Source organism: Bos javanicus, chromosome 7 (genome assembly GCF_032452875.1).
Source record: "Bos javanicus breed banteng chromosome 7, ARS-OSU_banteng_1.0, whole genome shotgun sequence".
In the NCBI taxonomy this organism is placed as follows: domain Eukaryota; kingdom Metazoa; phylum Chordata; class Mammalia; order Artiodactyla; family Bovidae; genus Bos; species Bos javanicus.
In genome coordinates, this window is record NC_083874.1 from 107,556,176 (window position 1) to 107,578,672 (window position 22,497).

General features: G+C 37.2%; 1 protein-coding gene across 3 annotated transcripts in view; it reads left to right on the forward strand.

Moving 5' to 3' along the window:
* FER (FER tyrosine kinase) overlaps window positions 1-22,497 on the forward strand; it is a 467,773-nt gene that overhangs the window by 227,639 nt on the left and 217,637 nt on the right. For all 3 annotated transcript variants that reach the window (XM_061424535.1, XM_061424536.1, XM_061424537.1), the window contains 2 exons: window positions 1,075-1,278; window positions 14,856-14,978. In XM_061424535.1, the coding sequence (XP_061280519.1) occupies window positions 1,075-1,278; window positions 14,856-14,978 (327 nt within the window). The remainder of the gene's footprint in view (window positions 1-1,074; window positions 1,279-14,855; window positions 14,979-22,497) is intronic.

A 22,497-nucleotide genomic window follows, 5' to 3' on the forward strand; every position in this document is an offset into this window, starting at 1 on the left:
AGTCCGTGGGGTTGCAAGAGTCAGACACGACTTGTCGAGTAAACCACTAAGTGACAGAAACAGTGCAGGCTCTCTTCAAGCTAGTTCTCATTTACCAGAAAGGTGCCTGTGCCTTACCTATGAAGAGTTCCTATGACCTGGGGCAGTTCAGTTTCTGTGGGTGATAAACAGAAACAAACAAACAACTTTTTACTTGTAACCATAAGATGTATGCTTTCATCTATTATTTTTTTAATATAAATTTATTTATTTTAATTGGAGGCTAATTACTTTATAATATTATATTGGTTTTGCCATACATCAACATATTAATTAGAAACATTTCAAAGAAACATAACCAGCTCTGAGTTACCTCTATTTGTTGTTAGCATTTGGCCTCCTAAAATAACGGATGACTTGCTTCCTGCTGCGCTCATGGCTTGTATCCCCCCCGCCTTGTTTTTGTCGCATGTTTGCCATTGCACCTTGGTGGTTTCAGGGATGCTGTTTCAGCTGAGCCTTTGTCTGTTGTTGCTGTGTAGGATCAGGACCAGCCCTGTGGCAGAGGTAATGGTTAAGGAAGTCGGAGGAGCAAGGATGAGCAGGCGCAGCAAGAGGAAGCCATAGTGCTTCTGGAACCCATGACAGGGGCAGCCATGTGATCAAGAGTTAATGCCATAAAAACATATAATTCAACTTTTACTTCTTTGAAAATGAAGTTGTTTATGAAAAGTGTCCCTGATAATACTCTCATTTCATCATAATCCTCTGATTGAAGATTTTTAAATATATGTATTTTATAATATGGTGACTCAGACTACAGTGCTAACTCTAAATGCTAATATTGTGTGTACCTATGTCTGATAGAAAAAACAAATAATCTTGCAGTATTTAAGGGTATGTATTACACTTCAGCATCAGTGCTCCAGGAGGTATTAAAAGATTATGAACATTTCAGATTTTTCAGATAACGTTTAATTGGTCAATTAAAGGGAGGAACATAGGTAAGAAGTATTTATAATTGCTATTAGTCCTACCAGAAAAAAATTGCTATCTTCTCTAACTTAATGTGTTTTTTTTCAATATTTGCTTAAGTTCTGTGATACGATCCCTGTGCTTGAGAAACCTCTGGCAGAACAGGACTGGTACCATGGTGCAATTCCCAGAATAGAAGCGCAAGACCTGTTAAAACAACAAGGAGACTTCTTGGTGCGAGAGAGTCATGGGAAACCTGGTGAATATGTCCTTTCTGTATTTTCTGATGGACAAAGGAGACACTTTATCATACAATATGTTGATGTACGTTTCCACTTTAGTTTATATGTATATTTTGATGTAGTTATTTGAGGTATACTTGTAATAAAATGATGAATGATTTGTGGTAAATGCCTATAACAGTAACTTTAGCACTTAATGTTTTTTTAAATTCCTTAACTTTAGTGCTCCAAAATGCACTGAAATTTTCATCTTTTAAAGGAAATATGCATTTTAAAATATTAAGTTAAAAATAGTTATAATTTGCATTAAATTTAAATGCATTAATATTTAATATTTTAAGTTAACTTTGTTTATGATCCTTTAAATTAAAAATGAAATATGTGATTATTACAATTTTTTTCTAGAGAAACTTAACTATGATTTTTATGCTCTTAAAATTGGACCTTGAAATTGCACAAAAATGTTGCCACAAGATTTTTAAGAAGTATTTTATTAAATAATAATAATGAAGTACCTTAATGAATGAGATGGTGATAGTTGAATTGGTTTTATGATTCACTGAGGATTAATGGGTTTTTTTCCATTTAAGTATAAGCTTTTATTTGTTGGTGTTAATGAACAGTAAATAGGAATTTAGGAAGAATTTTAAAAGTGATCAAGTCACATTGCTTGTTATACTGATTTATTTATTGAAGTTTAAGTATTGTAAGCTGTTTCCTTTTGTGTTGCATTCTTTATTAACCACTAAACAGATGAAGAGTGTTTCAAAATTCTTTAATTTTATCCACTGAGAAATTTTAAACTTTTTGGCATAGGAAGGAATTAATGCTTCTGTTTGTCATTTTTTAACCTCATCATTTCAAACAGCATGCATTTTCAAGCTGGCTGCCTATAGGATTTCAGTAAATGTCCAGGCACTATAGCGACACTAAGTACTTACAAGAAGATTGAACCATTATCATTAGATGAATTTCAGAAGGTTTTAGGAACATATATGTTCCAGTTCATACATAGTTCATATAACATATAAATTCATCTAATGATAATACATTACATTTTATCTATGTGTTACATAGATATAGTTCTGAGCTGAAATTCACATATCATAAAAATAACCATTTAAAAGTGGCATTTAGTGTAGTCACATCTAAGAATTATATTTAAAGGAAAATAGATGTTGATCAGATGGGTTAAGATAAGCCGTTTAAAGTGTATATTATGTTAATTTTGTATAGTATTCAGATCTCAACTTGATGATTATAATTGTTTACTCTCATACATCAAACTTACTGTTTCTAATAGTATATCATTCCTTATTTCCTTGGCAAACTGTTTTATAATTTGCATCTATCTTTAAATTATGGGTGTATTGATAGATACCCTTCCTTATTACAACCTGTAACCATGTTGGCAATATTTGTAAAATGGTGTGAGAATTTAGAAGGAAAGAGGGTAGGTAAAGTATGAACTAACTACAACTTATATGAATGTTTCCTTCTATTTTCTAAGCTCTAAAAGTTACTATTTTGAAATGTTTCATACAGTAAGACTGAAATATTTCTTTTATTACCTATTATAGTTTAAAATGTAACCTCAGGAATTTAAATTAGTTTTTTTAGAAACAAAATGGAAAGGGTCCACTTGGAAATTATCACCTGTCTTTATATTTCCATTTTGTTTTAAGTAACTAAAGTGAACAGCATTATATATTCAAAAAATGAGACATTGTTACAAGTTCACATTTAAAGATTTTATTTGGCTTCCTCTGACATTGAAATTTTGCAGAGATCTTTGAGAGTGCCTATGTTTCTGTAAATGCCTCCAGTTTTCCACTGCCTAATTTTATTTAATTTGCCCTCCTTATATAATGTTGAGTTCTTCAATCATAAGAGTTTTGAGGTGAAATAGACTACTGGGAAAAATTTTAATTCTTTTTCTTTTTATGTAGGTGATTCTTACTTGGTCTAAATTTATTGCATTTCCTTCGTCATATACCTGTTGTCTGGAAGGGTTTTATAAATGGGGAAGTCATTACCAGATATTTATTATATTGCCTATTGAAATTTTATTCCGATCAATGACTTTTTAATCCATTACTAGATTATAAAAGCTGTACATAAGTGAGGGGACGGGTGTCCTCAGAGAGGAAGATATAAAGACATATAGGATTTTAGAAAATGGAAAAAATGTCAAGTAGTAGACCAATGGAAACTTGGGTTTCAAGCTCAGATATGTACTTGATAAGCTCTGTGGTTTGGGATGTAATGGGGGTAATAGCCAATACAGTGCTTGTGAGAGTCGGAGAGTGAATATATTCTTATTAAGTGCTGTGCAGATCATTAGGCATTTTTACCATTGTTTGAACACTTTATGTGAGAAAACATACAAACGTACTTTGTATGGAATATCAATGTAATTGGAGAATTTAAAAATTCTTTCTGGTTCCTGTTGAGATTTATTTGTGAAATTTAAATAATGGTAGAAATGTTATTTTGAAAATCATGTATTTAAGTTTGAGGCATTCATTGATCACAAATAATGTTGTTTTTAGTAACGTTGTCTCTGCCAGCTAGAGTCTAGTTTGGCAGCTAGTTTGAAGCTTTATTTTTGTGTGCCTATCAGTTATTTTACAACGTGGTATGAGGCCACGTGCTGTGAACATTATGGCTGACCTGCATGGATGCAGATACTTTCAGTTTTCACCTTTCTTACTATGCTAGCAGAGAATGTCTGTTGTTTTAGCTAGTTCAAGCAGGGACAACTGTACTTTTTATTGGATGTTAATGTATTAAGCATATCTAAGTATCTGAATCTCAGTGTAATTCTAGTGTTACTTACTGACTATTCCATAGTTATTAACCTGTTTATGGTGCATATTGTAAAGTCACAGTTAGAGTTTGTACCTAAAACTATTTATCTTGTGTCATAAATATTGGTAGATTTTCATAGATTCAAATAGCATCGTTAGATTTCATATGTTAATGTATAATCAAATCCTTGCTTTTGTATAAGATAAACAAAAATATGTGATAAAGTGTTTCAGAGGAAACTTTTATGCTGTTATTAATAGGAAAGTACCAATTCATATTTCTCTGATTTATTTATCTGACACATTTGCTAAAAACACATTTTGGTAAAGTATCATTTTATTCATGTTGGGAGGGTAGGAAGTATCCATGTTGGCAAGGTAGGAAGGTGAAATTAAAAATGCATGGCCTACTGCTTGGTGAGCTTAATACCTGGTAGGTGAGACATTAGTAGAATTTATGAACAGAGAAACATTAAAGATGCAGAATTAGAGATGACTGAACCAAACATTTGAATTAACATCTGATAATGAATTGAAAAATAGCAACATAGTAAATATTTTAAAATAAAACTTGGGGGAAAGTCCTCTGTATAATTGCATATCATCATTTTTTATTTCTTCATTCATTTCAATTAAGAAGTACTAGTTGAGCAAGTATTCTGTAGGACCCTGGGATGTGGGCCAGTCAAAAATAACACGAAAGTGGAGGCCATGAGTAGTAAGTATGTGAAATTAGGTATCTCAGCATGTTGTATCATCAGTTCATTCAGCAGGTACTTACTGGATGTCTGTCATGTGCTAAGTTCCGCTTTGAGCTGATGGATTAATCTCTGAATGTACCAGACAGGTTTGCTTTGTTTTGTTGCCACAGTCTCTAGGCTCTTTGAACTACCTTTTAAATCCATACTATGGGTCTTCAGACAGACTGAGTGAAAGTATATACAGATGCACAGTTTGTTTGTGTGACAGTCAATTCCAAGTTTGTAGCCTTGTCCTTGTATGCTTAAGATTCTTTTAACTGTTTCACTACCCAGCCATTCACGGATTCAAGAGAAGGCAGTATATATACCTTGAAGTGAAAATGAAACCATCATGAGATATCATTTTCTGTGCCCCAGGCACATAAACAGGGACTTAGGAGACTTCCTTCTTAACAATAAAACAAATCCATTCCAAACGCTGATTAATTAATTTCCAGGAAATGCTAATTGAGTGAGTGCTTTTGAGGCCCAGACATATCACGATGGAGCTTACATGGTGGGGAGAATTCGCGGTCATTTATAAATCGCATACAATATATGAATTTATAAACCATAGTGAATGCTATAAAGATACACAGTGCTCTGAAAGCTTTTAACTGGAAAACTTAAGGAAGTTAATGTTTGAGACAACATCTGAGGAATGAATAAAAGTTAACTAGGAGATGCCATGCCAGGATCATTTTAATATTATTCCTCAGGTTCCCCAACAACCTTTTCTGTTTACTGGTTTAACTGGTAATATGTTACAACTAGTCAATGTGCTGTTTTTATTTGAGAAAGCTAAAATTTATGTTTTACATTTTTAGATTTGGGTATTACCCCAGAAAGGAGTGTTTTAGCATTTTGCTTTTATTCAGCTTATTCATCTTGGCCTCTTTCAGAAATGATTTTCCTTTTTATTTTTTTCTGAAGCATGCTTATCCTCAATTTCTTTTTTTTTCAGATCTCCTCAGGCATAATATTTCAAATTAACATTCATTGAATCCCCTTCTCATTTTTATGTGCTTATGCTGTTCTGTCTGACTTTCTTGCATAATAATAGTCTTCTGGAAATATGTGTAGCAACAAAATCTGATTCTGCTTTTTATGTGTTTTTCATCAGTATGCATGATTGATTCTTAAGTTGCACAGTGATAAATCAGGAATGAATTCTGGATATTGTGAATGTTTTAAAAACAAAAGTAATGCATACTCTTAGTGAAAATTCAGAAATATGTATCACAGAATGTGTGCTTCACAGTAACACCCCCTTATAGACTCAGGGAATATTCTTTGAGATTTAAAAAATATCTAATAGTATGTATCTATGTAATTCTTATTTTATAAAATTGAGCCCTAGCATATTTTTATTTATACTTATTTTTTAATATGTTACTTGATTTTTAAAAATGTAATACAAATGACAGTCAACACAATTTTGTCAGAATTTGTGGAAATTTATTGTCTACTACTGTTTTTATTGCTTCTTTTGAAATTCACATAGAAATCATTAGTAGCTCCAAAAAGAAATCTCTTATTTAAAATGAATATGAATTCTCTCAGTCACATTATCATTAAAGCCACATTAATAGTCACATTATTATTAAAGTAGAGAAACTTTAAAAGAGCCTATCTATATGTGAACCCAACCTCTTAGCTGAATTATAATACATTTGCACAGATTTGTACAAGGTCAAATGTAATATTTGGAATTTTGAGTGTATCAAGAAACAAGTCTTCAACGTTTTTTGAATGTACTTTTTAGTTTTTTTAAATAGAAGTATAAATCGTCTTCCAATGTTGCGTTTGTTTCAGGTGTACATCATAGTGATTTGATATTTTTACGCAGTGCACAATGATCACTGTGATAGTCTAGTGATGATCTGTCACTATAGCGTCATTACCCTCTGTTGACTGTGTTCCCTGTGCTATGCAGTGTGTCCCATGACTTCTGTGTTGTATAGCTAGAAGTTTGTACCTCTTAATCTCCCCTACCTGTTTCTTTCATCCCTCTACCCTCTTCCCCTCTAGCAAAGACCACTTTGTGCTCTGTATCTATGAGTCTGTTTCTATTTTGTTAGTTTTGTTTTTTAGATTCCATACATAATATTTGTCTTTCTCTGACTTATTTCACTTAGCATGGAATCTTCTAGGTCCATCCATGTTGTCACAGATGGTAAGGTTTCATTCTTCTTTATGTCCAATTAATGTTCCAATGTGTGTGTGTGTGTATATATCTTATTTCCTTTCCATTCATCTATTGATGGATAATTAGGTTGATTTGATATCTTGGCTATTGTAAATGATGCTGTAATAAACATAGGGATGCATATATCTTTTCTAAGTAGTTTTTATTTTCTTTGGAAAAATACCACATTGAGGAATTGCTGGATCATATTATACTTCTTCCTAGGTGGCACTAGTGGTAAGGAACGCGCCTACCAATGCAGGAGACAGACAAGGGTTTGATTCCTGGGTCGGGAAGATCCCCTGGAGGAGGGCATGGCAACCCACTCCAGTATTCTTGCCTGGAGAATCTCATAGACAGAGGAGCCTGGCGGGCTGCAGTCCATGGGGTTGCACAAAGTCAGACATTCCTGAGCACACACATATTGCAGTTCGAGTTTCAGTCTTTTGAGGAAGTGTTATACTGTTTTCTGTAGTGACTGCACCAATTTACAGTCCCACTGACAGCACGTGAAGGTTCTGTGAATATGCTGTTCTTCACCATAGTTGTTTAGATGAACTTTATGAGCAACCGGCCTTGGCGTTATTTTTAGATTCTTTATCTTCATCTTTAAGAAAGGGAGTTGATGGGGTTTGCACTGTGTTAGGACTCAGGATGTCCCTGATGTCAGAAGGATTGCTTTAAACAAGTAATTGCCAGAAGTCAGTTTCTCCTTTCGGCCCATGAAGGGGGTACCGCTGCTTGTGTTACTCTCTGTATTACTCCATCATGATTGCTGTATCAGTGGCAGAAAGCCACCTTCAGATTAAAAACTAGATATGTTCTTTAGAATTGGAAACTGAAAATTCCCATTATTTTATTCACAATTTCTCTAGTTAGAAGAGATACATTAGAAATTTATACAAGATCTTAGGACACTAGTGGCTAATTTGAAATTTCATTTTCTCTGTCAGCTTCATCTCATTATTACATTTTATTAAACACTCTCCTGTTTGACTACATCTAGTTCACCTTGATTCATGGACCTAACATTCTAGGTTTCTGTGAAATATTGTTCTTTACCGCACTGGACTTTACTTTCACCACCAGATACATCCACAACTGAGCGTCGTTTCTGTTCTGGCCCAGTCACTTGGTTCTTTCTGGAGCTATTAGTCATTGCCCTCTGCTCTTCCCCAGCATATTGGACACCTTCCGACTTGGGGCTCATCTTCTGGTGTCACATCTTTACTGAACATTGATGTCTTAGGAATCAGTGAACTAAAATGGATGGGAATGAGCCAATTTAATTCAGATGGCCACTGTGGGCAACAGTTCCTTAGAAGAAATGGAGTAGCCTTCACAGTAAACGGGAGGCCAACATGCAGTGTCTAGGTGCAGGCTCAGAAACCACAGAATGATCTCAGTTTGCTTCCAAGGCAAACCATCCAACATCACAGTAGTCATAGGCCCCGACCACTGATGCTGAAGAGGCTGAAGTTGACCGGTTCCTAGAAGACCTACAGACCTTCTAGAACTAGCCAAAAAAAATAGATGTCCTTTTCATCATAGGGGACTGGAATGCAAAAGTAGGAAGTCAAGAGACACCTGGAGTAACAGGCAAGTTTGGCCTTGGATAACAAAATTAAGCAGGGCAAAAGTTAACAGAGTTTTGCCAGGAGAACACACTGGTCATAGCAAAGACCCTCCTCCAAAAACACTAGAGACAACTCTACACGTGGACATCACCAGATGGTCAATATGGAAATCAGGATGATTATATTCTTTGCAGTCGAAGATGGAGAAGCTCCATACAGCAGGAAAAACAAGATCTGGAGCTGAGTGTGGCTGTGATCATGATCTCTTTATTGTACAATCAGACTTAAATTGAAGAAAGTATGGAAACCATAGGCCATTCAGGTATTACTAAATCTAATCCCTTATGGTTATACAGTGGAAGTGACAAATAGATTCAAGGGGTTAGATCTGATTGACAGAGTGCCTGAAGAACTATGAATGGAAGTTCATAACATTGTACAGGAGGCGGTGATCAAAACTATCCCCAAGAAAAAAGAAATGCAAGAGGGCAAAGTGGTTGTCTGAGCAGGCCTTACAAATAGCTGAGAAGAGAAGAGAAGCGAAAGGCAAGGGAGAAAGGGAAAGACATACCCATTTGAATGCAGAGTTCCAGAGATAGCAAGGAAAAAGAAGAAGACCTTGTAAATGGACAGTGTAAAGAAGGAAAGGAGAACAACAGAGTGGAAAAGATGGACATCTCTTCAAGAAAATTGGAGATATCAAGGGAACATTTCATGCAAGGATGGACATGATAAAGAACAAAAATGGTACGGATCTAACAGAAGCAGAAGAGATTAAGAAGATGTGGCAAAAATACACAGAAGAACTATCGAAGAAAGGTCTTTAATGACCCAGATAACCAAGATGGTGTGGTCACTCACCTAGAGCCAGACATCCTGGAGTATGAAGTCAAGTGGCCTTAGAAAGCACTAGTATGAACAAAGCTAGTGGAGGTGATGGAATTCAGGTTGAGTGACTTAAAATCCTAAAAGATGATGATGTTAAAGTACTGCACCTAATATGTTATCAAATTTGGAAAGCTTAGCAATGACCACAGCCCTGGAAGCAGTCAATTTTCATTCCTATCCCAAAGAAGGGGAATGCCAAAGAATGCTCAGACTACCATATAATTGTGCTCATTTCACATTGTATTAAGGTTATGCACCAGATCCTTCAAGATAGGCTTCACTAGTGCATGAACCAAGAACTTTCAGATGTAGAAGCTGCATTTACAAAAGGCAGAGGAACCAGAGATCAAATTGCTAAAATTCATTGGATCATATAGAAAACAAAGGAATTCCAGAAAAACATCTACTTTTGCTTCATTCACTACAAGAAAGCCTTTGACTATGTGGATCACAACAAACTGTGGAAAATTCTTAAAGAGATGGGAATACCAGACCCCGTTACCTGCCTCCTGCGAAACCTGTTTGCAGGTCAAGAAGCAACAATTAGAACTGAACATGGAACAACAGACTGATTCCACTGGGAACAGAGTACCTCAAGGCTGTATATTGTCACCCTGCTTATTTAACTTCTGTGCAGAGCACATGATGAGAAATGCCAGGCTCGATGAATCAGAAATTGGAATCAAGATTGCTGGGAAAATATCAACAACTTCAGGTACGTAGTTGATACCATTCTAATGGCAGATAGTGAAGAAGAACTAAAGAGCCTCTTGATGAGGGTGAAAGAGAAAAGTGAAAAGCTGACTTAAACCTTAACATTCACAAACCAATTTGCCTTGATTCAGGGACCTAACATTCCAGGTTCTTATGCAATATTGCTCTTTACCAGATTGGACTTTGCTTCTTTCACCAGTCACATCCACAACTGGGTGTTGTTTTTGCTTTAGCTGCATCTCTTCATTCTTTCTGGAGTTATTTCTCCATTGATCTCCAGTAGCGTACTGGGCACCTACCAGCCTAGGGAGTTCATCTTTCAGTGTCCTGTCTTTTTGCCATACTGTTCATGGGGTTCTCAAGGCAAAAATGGTGAAGTGGTTTGCCATTCCTTTCTCCAGTCGACTATGTTTTGTCCGAACTCTCCACCATGACCTGGAATGTTAGATCCATGAATCAAGGCAAAGTGGAAGTGGTCAAACAGGAGATGGCAAGAGTGTATGTCAACATGTTAGGAATCAGCAAACTAAGATGGACTGGAATGAGTGAATTTAACTCAGATGACCATTATATCTACTACTGTGGGCAAGAATCCCTTAGAAGAAATGGAGTAGCCCTAATAGTCAACAAAAGAGTTCAAAATGCAGTACTTGAATGCAGTCTCAAAAATGACAAAATTATCTCTGTTCATTTCCAAGGCAAACCATTCAGTCTCACAGTAATTCAAGTCTATGCCCCGATCAGTAATGCTGAAGAAGCTGAACGATTCTAAGAAGACCTACAAGACCTTATAGAACTAACACCCAAAAAAAGATGTCCTTTTCATTATAGGAGACTGGAATGCAAAAGTTGGAAGTCAAGAAACACCTGGAGGAACAGGCAAATTTGGCCTTGGAGTACAGAATGAAGCAGGGCAAAGGCTAATAGAGGTCTGCCAAGAAAATGCACTGGTGGTCATAGCAAACACCCTCTTCCAAAACACAAGAGAAGACTCTACACATGGACATCACCAGATGGTCAACACTGGAATCAGATTGATTATATTCTTTGCAGCCAAAGATGGAGAAACTCTAGACAGTCAGCAAAAACAAGACTGGGACCTAACTGTGGCTCAGATCATGAACTCCTTATTGCCAAATTCAGACTTAAATTGAAGAAAGTGGGGAAAACCAGTAGACTATTCAGGTATGACGTAAATCAAATCCTTTACTGTTATACAGTGGAAGTGACAAATAGATTCAATGGATTAGATCTGGTAGATAGAGTGCATGATGAACTATGGACGGAGATTCATGACATTGTACAAGAGTCAGTGATCAAGACCATCCTCAAAAAAAAGAAATGCAAAAAGCAAAATGGTTGTCTGAGGAGGCCTTACAAATAGCTGTGAAAAGAAGAGAAGTGAAAGGCAAAGGGGGAAAGGAAAGATATACCCATTTGAGTGCAGAGTTTCAAAGAATAGCAAGGAGAGATAAGAAAGCCTTCCTCAGTGATCAGTGCAAAGAAATAGAGGAAAACAATAGAATGGGAAAGACTAGAGATCTCTTCAAGAAAATTAGAGATACCAAGGGAACATTTCATGCAAAGATGGGCTCAATAAAGGATAGAAATGGTATGAACCTAACAGAAGCAGAAGATATTAAGAAGAGGTGGCAAGAATACACAGAAGAACTGAACAAGAAAGATCTTCATGACTCAGATAATCACTATGGTGTGATTGATCACTCACCTAGAGCCAGACATCCTGGAATTCAAAGTCAAGTAGGCCTCAGGAAGCATCACTACGAACAAAGCTAGTGGAGGTGATGGAATTCCAACTGAGCTATTTCAAATCCTAAAAGATGATGCTGTGAAAATGCTGGGCTCAATATGCCAGCAAATTTGGAAAACTCAGCAGTGGCCAATGGACTGGAAAAGGTCAGTTTTCATTCCAATCCCAAAGAAAGGCAATGCCAAACAATGCTTAAACTGCTGCATAATTGCACTCATCACACACGCTAGCAAAGTAATACTCAAAATTCTCCAAGCCAGGCCTCAGCAAATCGTGAACTGTGAACTTCCTGATGTTCAAGCTGGTTTTAGAAAAGGCAGAGGGACCAGAGATCAAATTGACCAGAGATCAAATTGCCATCATCTGTTGGATCATTGAAAAAGCAATAGAGTTCCAGGAAAACATTTACTTCTGCTTTATTGACTATGCCAAAACCTTTGACTGTGTGTATCACAATAAACTGTGGAAAATTCTGAAAGAGATGGGAATACCAGACCACCTGACCTGCTTCTTGAGAAACCTGTATGCGGGTCCGGAAGCAACAGTTAGAACTGGACATGGAACAACAGACTGGTTCCAAATAGGAAAAAGAGTATGTCAAGGCTGTGTGTATTGTCACCCTGCTTATGTAACTTATATGCAAAGTACATCTTGAGAAATGCTGGGCTGGATGAAGCATAAGCTGGAATCAAGATTTCCCGGAAAAATATCAATACTCAGATATGTAGTTGACACCACGTTTATGGCAGAAAGCAAAGAACTAAAGATCCTCGTGATGAAAGTAAAGAGGAGAGTGAAATAGTTGGCTTAAAGCTCAGCATCCAGAAAATTAAGATAATGGCATCTGGTCCCATCACTGCATGGCAGATAGATGGGAAAACAGTGTCAGACTTTATTCTGGGGGCTCTAAAATCACTGCAGATGGTGACTGCAGCCATGAAATTGACAGATGCTTGAGCCTTTGTAGAAGTGTTATGACCAACTTGGACAGCATATTAAAAAGCTGAGATATTACTTTGCCAACAAAGGTCCATCTAGTCAAGGCTATGGTTTTTCCAGTAGTCATGTATGGATGTGAGAGTTGGAGTATAAAGAAAGCTGAGCGCCCAAGAATTGATGCCTTTGAACTGTGGTGTTGGAGAAGACTCTTGAGACTCCCTTGGACTGCAAGGAGATTCAACCAATCCATCCTAAAGGAAATCAGTCCTGAATATTCTTTGGAAGGACTGATGCTGGAGCTGAAACTCCAATTCTTTGGTCACCTGATGCGAAGAACTGACTTGTTGGAAAAAACCCTGATGCTGGGAAAGATTGAAAGTGGGAGTAGAAGGAGACAACAGAGGATGAGATGGTTGGATGGCATCACCAACTCAATGGACATGAGTTTGAGTAAAGTCCAGGAGTTGGTCATGGACAGGGAGGCCTGGCTTGCTGCGGTTCATGGGGTCGCAGAGTTGGACATGACTCAGCAACTGAACTGCCTGAATTTTATATTGCACAAATAGAGTTTGAGTTTTTTTATCCTTTATCTGGGAAAATATCTTCCAGTAATGTAAGTAATATCCAAATTTGGAGAGTACGGAAATTTCTTGTTTCTTACCATGCTGCTGCTGCTGCTGCTAAGTCACTCAGTCGTGTCCGACTCTGCGACCCCATAGACGGCAGCCCACCAGGCTCCCCTATCCCTGGGATTCTCCAGGCAAGAGTACTGGAGTGGGTTGCCATTGCCTTCTCTGGTTTCTTACCATAGGATTTTCTTAAAACGGAACACATTTGTATCTGTATTCATACACATGTACATGGAGCTATTTGTGAATAATCAGATGGGAGCCTTTGTTACACAACACTGTACCGTAATGCTCCTTTCATTGAAAAATAGCCTCAATAAGATGTTTTTCATTGCTAAATTTATTGCCATTGGTTCTTTCATAAGATTACCAATGGATGTGCCTTTTTGAAGTCAGAGGAAAGCGGTTTTGACAGAGTTTGGGAACATGTTACTAACTCATGTGTTGGAATCACAAGTGTGAAGATGTGACTGTGCTGATGTGCACAGATTTGTCTCTGCTGCATTTTCTCTATCAAGTGTATGTGAATGACTGTATAGTTTTGTTTTGTTTTTTTGACTGTGTGGTTTGATGAGAGAATAATACATGAATAACAATGATGCTGAAGCTGAAACTCCAGTACTTTGGCCACCTCATGTGAAGAGTTGACTCGTTGGAAAAGACTCTGATGCTGGGAGGGATTGAGGGCAGGAGGAGAAGGGGACAACAGAGGATGAGATGGCTGGATGGCATCACCGACTCAATGGATGTGAGTTTGAGTGAACTCCAGGAGATGGTGATGGACAGGGAGGCCTGGCGTGCTGCGATTCATGGGGTCGCAAAGAGTCGGACACGACTGAGCAACTAAACTGAACTGAACTGAACTGAACCCAAGTACAGAAAAATCAATTCATACTGTATTGATGAAAGGGAATATATGGTCATCAGAGGTATTCTTAAAATATTATTATATTGGATATACTTCTGCAGACTTTTGACATTATTTTTGATCTTGAAAGCTTTTTCAAATGAAACACATATGGTAACGTATGTATACATATTTCTGTTGCTTAAATGTATCCTGTATTTTATTTCCTTTGGTTATTATTTTAGCAAAGTGCATTCCAGGTCTGTAAATTATTCTTTTCTTCTGGGTTTTTTTTTCTTTTTACAATCTGAATTACTTTTAGTCATTTATGAAAATTAGTTTCTTGATGCAAAGATTATTTTTTAGCTTGTTGCAATATCATTTATCTTTATTTTTACCGTCTTAACCGTTTTTAAGTATATTATAATTCAGTAGTGTTAAGTATCTTCACATGGTTGTACAACAATAGATTTTCTTAAATGGAACTTTATTGATGGATGAAGTGTTGCTTAAGCAATGTTTTCATGATTATTCTACTTTATTGTTCTTTCTCCAGAATATGTATCGTTTTGAAGGCACTGGGTTTTCAAATATTCCTCAACTTATAGATCATCACTATACAACAAAACAGGTCATCACGAAGAAGTCAGGTGTAATTCTGCTGAATCCTATTCCTAAGGTACGTGCTTACGTTTACTTTTTTTTAACAAAAGGAAAAAGAAAGGACTGCTTCGTGAGTTATGTCACACACTAAATAAAGTCCTTAGGTAATTTATAATTTTGGAAACAAATATAGTTAAAGCATGAAATTTCCTTGGTTTTACTTAGATGGCAGATGAGTTGTCTTTTTATTCAGTGTTTGCTAGGTTACAAATGGCCTGTTGTTTTTCTTTTTCCTTTCAAGTTTTGAAAGACTTGAGGCTTTCCTTCGCACTGTAAGGTTCAGATTTTAAAAGGTTTAGTTTATAAAAGATTCTGAGATGTAGATGTTCAAGAAAATGTCCAGCAATTAAGAGTTCATTAGAATTTTACTTTTTGGTGTTAAGTGTATGATATATTGTAAGATACTGGAATTTTAAAAAACTGCACTACTCTTCTCAAGGGCAGTAAATGATAGCTTCACTGTAGAGTCAGCCAGCTGGGTGAGAGATTGTTCTAGGTCAGTGTTACCTCTAAGATCTATCACAGCGCAGACTGCATTTATGTGCTTTAAGTGGTCTGTGAGGTAGTAAGTGGGTTGAGGAAGGCTTGTGTTTTTAAGGTGAAACCTGTGGCACCTGGACTAGGGGGAACAGTGGAGCCGGCCTAGCTTCTGGGCACTTCTAATGGTCCCAGAATTGAGTGGGGGTCAACAGGAGCCCCTTTCCTTAGGGCGCCATCTCACATGAGGAACAGTGTAGAAACAGGGAAGTCATAAAACCTGGGAGGTTAATATTTGCTGATTTGAGGTTTACGTATCCAGGGATGACTAGTAATATGAAGCAAGTATTATTCCCAAGAATTCTAGTATATAATCTAAATTCACCTGAAATTTTAAAAATTTAGAAAGCAGTTGTTATATTTCCCTTTGTTAGCCTGGAGCATGGTGTCTGTGTTTGTACTTGTATTATGTATTTATTACTCACTCTTTATTTTTACATTCCACCCACAGAAGATTTCAGCAGTCAGTTACTAAACATTAATTCGGTGGCTAAAGAATTGTCCTTTTTGCATAATTTTCTAGAATTATGAGTTTGGCTCATTCTTTGTTAGTGTTTTTCCATTCACTTTTGTTTTATATTTTAATTGCAGAAAACCCTATAAAAATTCTCCTTTAGTCTGGAACAGGTTGTCATTTTTTTTTCTCTAGTTAAAAAAAGGTCTATTAATGTTTCTTCTTTCATCGAGGAATAACTGCTGTCTGTTCTGTTTACTTTATTTACTATTAAAACATCAGTGACTTGCAAATTTATATTTCCAGCTCAGATATATATCTTTCCCAAATCTAAAAATTTTCTACTTTTCACCTAATACTGAATTCATCACATTTAACTACAAAATTTGTTCTTCCTTTATAGTAAATGGTATCACCAAATACCCAGCTGCTCAAACTATAAATCTAGGGGTCCTCTGACAGCTCTTTACCACTGCCCTGCCTAAGCACTTCAAGTGCCAGGAGTTTTGTATACTCAGTTGTACATGTGAAAGTATGAACTCAATTCTAGTATATCCCAATATGAAGTAAAGTTCAATGCGGTGAAGGTACCACAGTTTGACCATGTTAGGTTAATGAGAGATGCTTGGATTTTCAGAGATACTGATACTGTCAAATGATTTTGACTCATTTCACAAGCCAACCTAGTGTTTGCGTTGTCTACTTGCTTAGCCAAGTCTAAGTTGAGAGATCAGAGCCCTAAAAGAGGCACAAAAAAGTGCTTGTCTGGCCTTGGATATGAATATATAAGTAAAGCTATATCCCTCATAATATGAAATATTCTGTGAAATGATCATAGAGAAATGGAGTAGATGCCCTGGACTTTTAACATGGCCAGTTATTCTTTTCCTCTCAAACCCCCAACTCTAGCTGTGGAGCCGATTATCCCAGCATTTTATAGCCTTAGTTATGAAAATAACTACACTGAAAGCTATAAAAGATTAAGTGGCTACATATGATTGTTTTATGAGGTAGAAATTTGAAGTTAATCTAGTTGACTGTTAACTTGATCTAAAGTACTGATATTTGAAATATGCAAGTTATTATCTCAATTTATGGTAAATATTATTATGCACTTGATTTAAAGAATCATATCACTCTTTTAAAAGAAAATCACAAAACAGGGTTATGAGAGGAGGTAATTTTCAGTCATGAGTGGGGAACAATTTTCTTATGCTAGTTTTATCTGTTACGTATCTTCTCTTGGAAAGTTATTTGTCGTCTTATAAATGGAATCTCTTTCCTGATTTAATTTGTGTAGGAAGTTAATGTCTTTGACCATATAATGTGCTATAAAACATCTAATTTCCATCTTGCCAGACTTCATTTTTAGCCTACATAAAGAATGCTATTTTGGTCTCAGTATAATTTCTGTTTATAGTACCTCACGCCTCTCTGCATTTGTTTCCCTCTTACTCATGAGAATATACGTGTACATCATATGTCAGAGTAGAGGACGTGGCGACCAGGGTAATTTCTCTCTTATTCCCAGAGGCACATGAAACTAGATAGCCTGAGTTAGAGAAATTGACTTTCTCATGATGATGAAGCGAACTGATGTTCCACCCACCCATCCCTCCCTCTGCCCTGGCTGACGTTTCCTCCTCTGCCTCCCAGAGCCTGTGGGAAGGTATGGGAATGAGAGAGGTGTCCCACACAGGTTACTGATCATGATCTTCATCATCCTAGCAGCACGGTGGGATGCACAGGGCCTGTTCTTTCCTCAGCTCAGACTCTGTTCCAATGTCACTTCATCGGGGAGGTCTTTTCTGACTGCTGCCTGTGAAATAACACCTTACCCCCTTATATCTCTCTCTTGTCCTCAATTTCTCTTTGTTACAGTTCTGTTTACCTGACATCATACTATAGGATGTATTTTTGGTTGTCTATCTCCCGCAAGAGAAATGTAAGTTCTATAAGGGCCAGCATTGCGTTTAATAATCAGTCCAGCCAGTACCTAAAACAGTGCTAGCTACTGTGTGCTCAGTTGCTTCAGTCGTGTCCGACTCTTTACGACCCCGTGGACTGTAGGCCACCCAGCTCCTCTGTCCATGGGATTCTCCAGGCAGGAGTACTGGAGTGGGTTGCCATTTCTTCCTCCAGCTAAGCTAGTAGGTGTTCAGTAAATATCTGTTGAAGAATTGAATTCACTGGGCAATTGCTAGAAGCTGGGTACTTCCAAGCTTCTTACATGCCTTAACTGTATATATTGCCATGAAATAAATATTGTTACTAACCCCATACAATTATGAACCTGGAACTGAAGTTTACAGTGGTAAATTACTTTCACAAAACAACACAGCTGTTGGCAGAGTTGAGATATTCAACCCATGTTCTTAACTGCTATCTGTCTAGACTGTAGAGTCTAAATTTTAGAGGCTGTAGGGAATAAAATGTTTATTTTATGGGACATGTGTATGAGTTTAATGGAAAGGAAGTACCTTTGATTGCACAAAACAGTAAATGGAGAAAATCTTTACCATAGCAAAAACTATAGGTCTCTATAGAAGGAAAAATATTAGACTGTAATATTGGGTGACAGAGTTGTAATTTAAGGTATAGTAGAGGATGTTGTAAGATGTAGGTAAGGAAGACATCTAGTTCACCTTTAACATTTGAAAGTCTGGCTTGTGAAGCTTAATATTTCTTTAGATTTAGCTCTTAAAAATTTTTTTTCTTTCTGAATGGAAGTTAAAGTTCATGATTTAAATTCAGGAAAGTTAGGCAGTGAGCCGTTAAGTTGAACCTTTAGGTAAATGACTTGCCTGCCAGCTTAAATCGAGTAATTCTGGCTTTTTAATCAGAATTTGTATAGTATGCCAGAATATTAGAAGCAGATTTTTGTGGAGAGAGTAAACCTGTGGCTGAAATTAACATGTCCTGAGGTGGCCAATTTCCTGTGACAGCTTCTTCGACAGACACATGCACACAAAGGGCAGAGAGGAGAGCGTTGCTTTTCATTGAGGTGCTCTGTTCATACTGTGAGGCTTCAGACCACTGAAGACTGTTCACTTTACCTTATACTTGAGTCACATAGTCACTACTTACCAGATACCTTATTTATTATAAAAAGACACAACTCAAGAAAAGTCAATTTTTCTCTGTAGATTTTGAAAACTATAAAATATATATACTTTCCTGTTCAAAAACTTTCTTTAACAGGACAAATAAAACAGAAGGAAAATTTGGAAGATTTTAAATTGTGAAGGAAAAAATGTATTCATAGAGTGTAGAGTCTGTAGAAAATGCACTGGTCATAACAAACACCCTTTTCCAACAACACAAGAGAAGACCCTATACATGGACATCACCAGATGGTCAACACCGAAATCAGATTGATTATATTCTTTGCAACCAAAGATGGAGAAGCTCTACAGTCAGCAAAAACAAGACCAGGAGCTGACTGTGGCTCAGACCATGAACTCCTTATTGCCAAATTCAGACTGATTGAAGAAAGTAGGGAAAACCACTAGACCATTCAGGTATGACCTAAATCAAATCCCTTACGATTATACAGTGGAAGTGAGAAATAGATTTAAGGGCCTAGATCTGACAGATAGAGTTCCTGATGAACTATGGAATGAGGTTCATGACATTGTATAGGAAACAGGGATCAAGACCATCCCCATGGAAAAGAAATGCAAAAAAGCAAAATGGCTGTCTGGGGAGGCCTTACAAATAGCTGTGAAAAGAAGAGAAGCGAAAAGCAAAGGAGAAAAGGAAAGATATAAACATCTGAATGCAGAGTTCCAAAGAATAGCAAGAAGAGATAAGAAAGCCTTCTTCAGTGATCAATGCAAAGAAATAGAGGAAAACAACAGAATGGGAAAGACTAGAGATCTCTTCAAGAAAATCAGAGATACCAAAGGAACATTTCATGCAAAGATGAGCTCGATAAAGGACAGAAATGGTATGGATCTAACAGAAGCAGAAGATATTAAGAAGAGATGGCAAGAATACACGGAAGAACTGTACAAAAGAGCTTCACGACCCAGATAATCACGATGGTGTGATCACTGACCTAGAGCCAGACATCCTGGAATGTGAAGTCAAGTGGGCCTTAGAAAGCATCACTACGAACAAAGCTAGTGGAGGTGACGGAATTCCAGTTGAGCTACTCCAAATCCTGAAAGATGATGCTGTGAAAGTGCTGGACTCAATATGCCAGCAAATTTGGAAAACTCAGCAGTGGCCCCAGGACTGGAAAAGGGCAGTTTTCATTCCAATCCCAAAGAAAGGCAATGCCAAAAATGCTCAAACTACTGCACAATTGCACTCATCTCACACGCTAGTAAAGTAATGCTCAAAATTCTCCAAGCCAGGCTTTGGCAATATGTGAACCGTGAACTTCCAGATGTTCAAGCTGGTTTTAGAAAAGGCAGAGGAACCAGAGATCAAATTGCCAACATCCGCTGGATCATAGAAAAAGCAAAAGAGTTCCAGAAAAACATCTATTTCTGCTTTATTGACTATGCCAAAGCCTTTGACTATGTGGATCACAATAAACTGTGGAAAATTCTGAAAGAGATGGGAATACCAGACCACCTGATCTGCCTCTTGAGAAGTTTTTATGCAGGTCAGGAAGCAAGAGTTAGAACTGGACATGGAACAACAGACTGGTTGCAAATAGGAAAAGGAGTTCGTCAAGGCTGTATATTGTCACCCTGTTTATTTAACTTATATGCAGAGTACATCATGAGAAACACTGGACTGGAAGAAACACAAGCTGGAATCAAGATTGCCGGGAGAAATATCAATAACCTCAGATATGCAGATGACACCACCCTTATGGCAGAAAGTGAAGAGGAACTAAAGCCTCTTGATGAAAGTGAAAGTGGAGAGTGAAAAAGTTGGCTTAAAGCTCAACTTTTCATGATCTTCAGAAAACGAAGATCATGGCATCTGGTCCCACAACTTCATGGGAAATAGATGGGGAAACAGTGGAAACAGTGTCAGACTTTATTTTTCTGGGCTCCAAAATCACTGCAGATGGTGACTGCAGCCATGAAATTAAAAGACGCTTCCTCTGTGAGAGTTGGACTGTGAAGAAGGCTGAGCGCCGAAGAATTGATGCTTTTGAACTGTGGTGTTGGAGAAGACTCTTGAGAGTCCCTTGGACTGCAAGGAGATCCAACCAGTCCATTCTGAAGGAGATCATCCCTGGGATTTCTTTGGAGGGAATGATGCTAAAGCTGAAACTCCAGTACTTTGGCCACCTCGTGCGAAGAGTTGACTCATTGGAAAAGACTCTGATGCTGGGAGGGATTGGGGGCAGGAGGAGAAGGGGATGACAGGGGATGAGATGGCTGGATGGCATCACTGACTCGATGGATGTGAGTCTCAGTGAACTCCGGGAGCTGGTGATGGACAGGGAGGCCTGGAGTGCTGTGATTCATGGGGTCGCAAAGAGCTGGACACCACTGAGCGACTGATCTAATCTGATCTGATAGTCTGTTGATAACACTCCAGTTCTATTATTTTATTAAATATTTTCAACAACTGTGAACTGAGTGTTAGTATTATCCCCATCATTAGATGAGGAAACTCAGAAATATCTAAAACCACATTTCTCATAAATTTCAGAGTGGTAACATGAAAATGATTCTGTTCTATTCATCATTTTTTACTACAACCCTAGCTAGCATAAATTATAATGTATAGTCTTTGTAATGTCAATAGTTAAAGAAGAAGTTCTTTCCGTAGTTCAGTATTCTACCAGTAGTATGTACCAGTGAACTTGACAGTTACAGTCCCATCTCATATGAAAATTAGTCTAACAAGAACTATAATAACATGTTGTATTCAGGGAAATACAGATAATATCTGAATGTTTACCCTTCATTTTGCATAGTTTGTAAAGTCAAATTAAGTTTGGATTTTAGGTTTGTTCCATTTAATGAAATAACATAACATAGTCATCAAACATATAACACATAGACTGACTTTCAGCTTTCTATCTTAAAGTTTACCAGCAGGTATTGTGAGGAAGAGCAACGTTGGACTCAAAAATTAATAGACCTTGGAGGCCACTAATGATTTCTTATGTGATGTCTCAAAGGAATTTCATGTATATGTCTGCCTCAGACTGTCTTAAATATCATATTTTTAGTCTGAGGAGCAAGGTTTTTTGATAGATAAGAGTATTCTTTTTATCTACCATATAAATAGATGGAAGGGTGATAAAATAGTCAGATGGGGGCTGAAAGGTGAAAGGAAAAATCATTAAAGTTTTTTAATGTAGATTAAAGGATAGGATTTGGTATTTACAGCACAAACGTTGCCCGGAGTGTATCATTTCATCATTTTAAAATATTTACAAATCTGTGCATATGGACCCTGGGAAAGGGAAAGTGTTAGTTGCTCAGTCATGTCTGATGTGCGACCCTGTGGACTGTAGCACGCCAGACTCCTTTATCCATGGAATTGTCCAGGCAAGAGTACTGGAATGGGTAGCCATTCCTTTCTCCAGGGGTTCTTCCTGATCCAGAGATCAACCCCAGGGCTC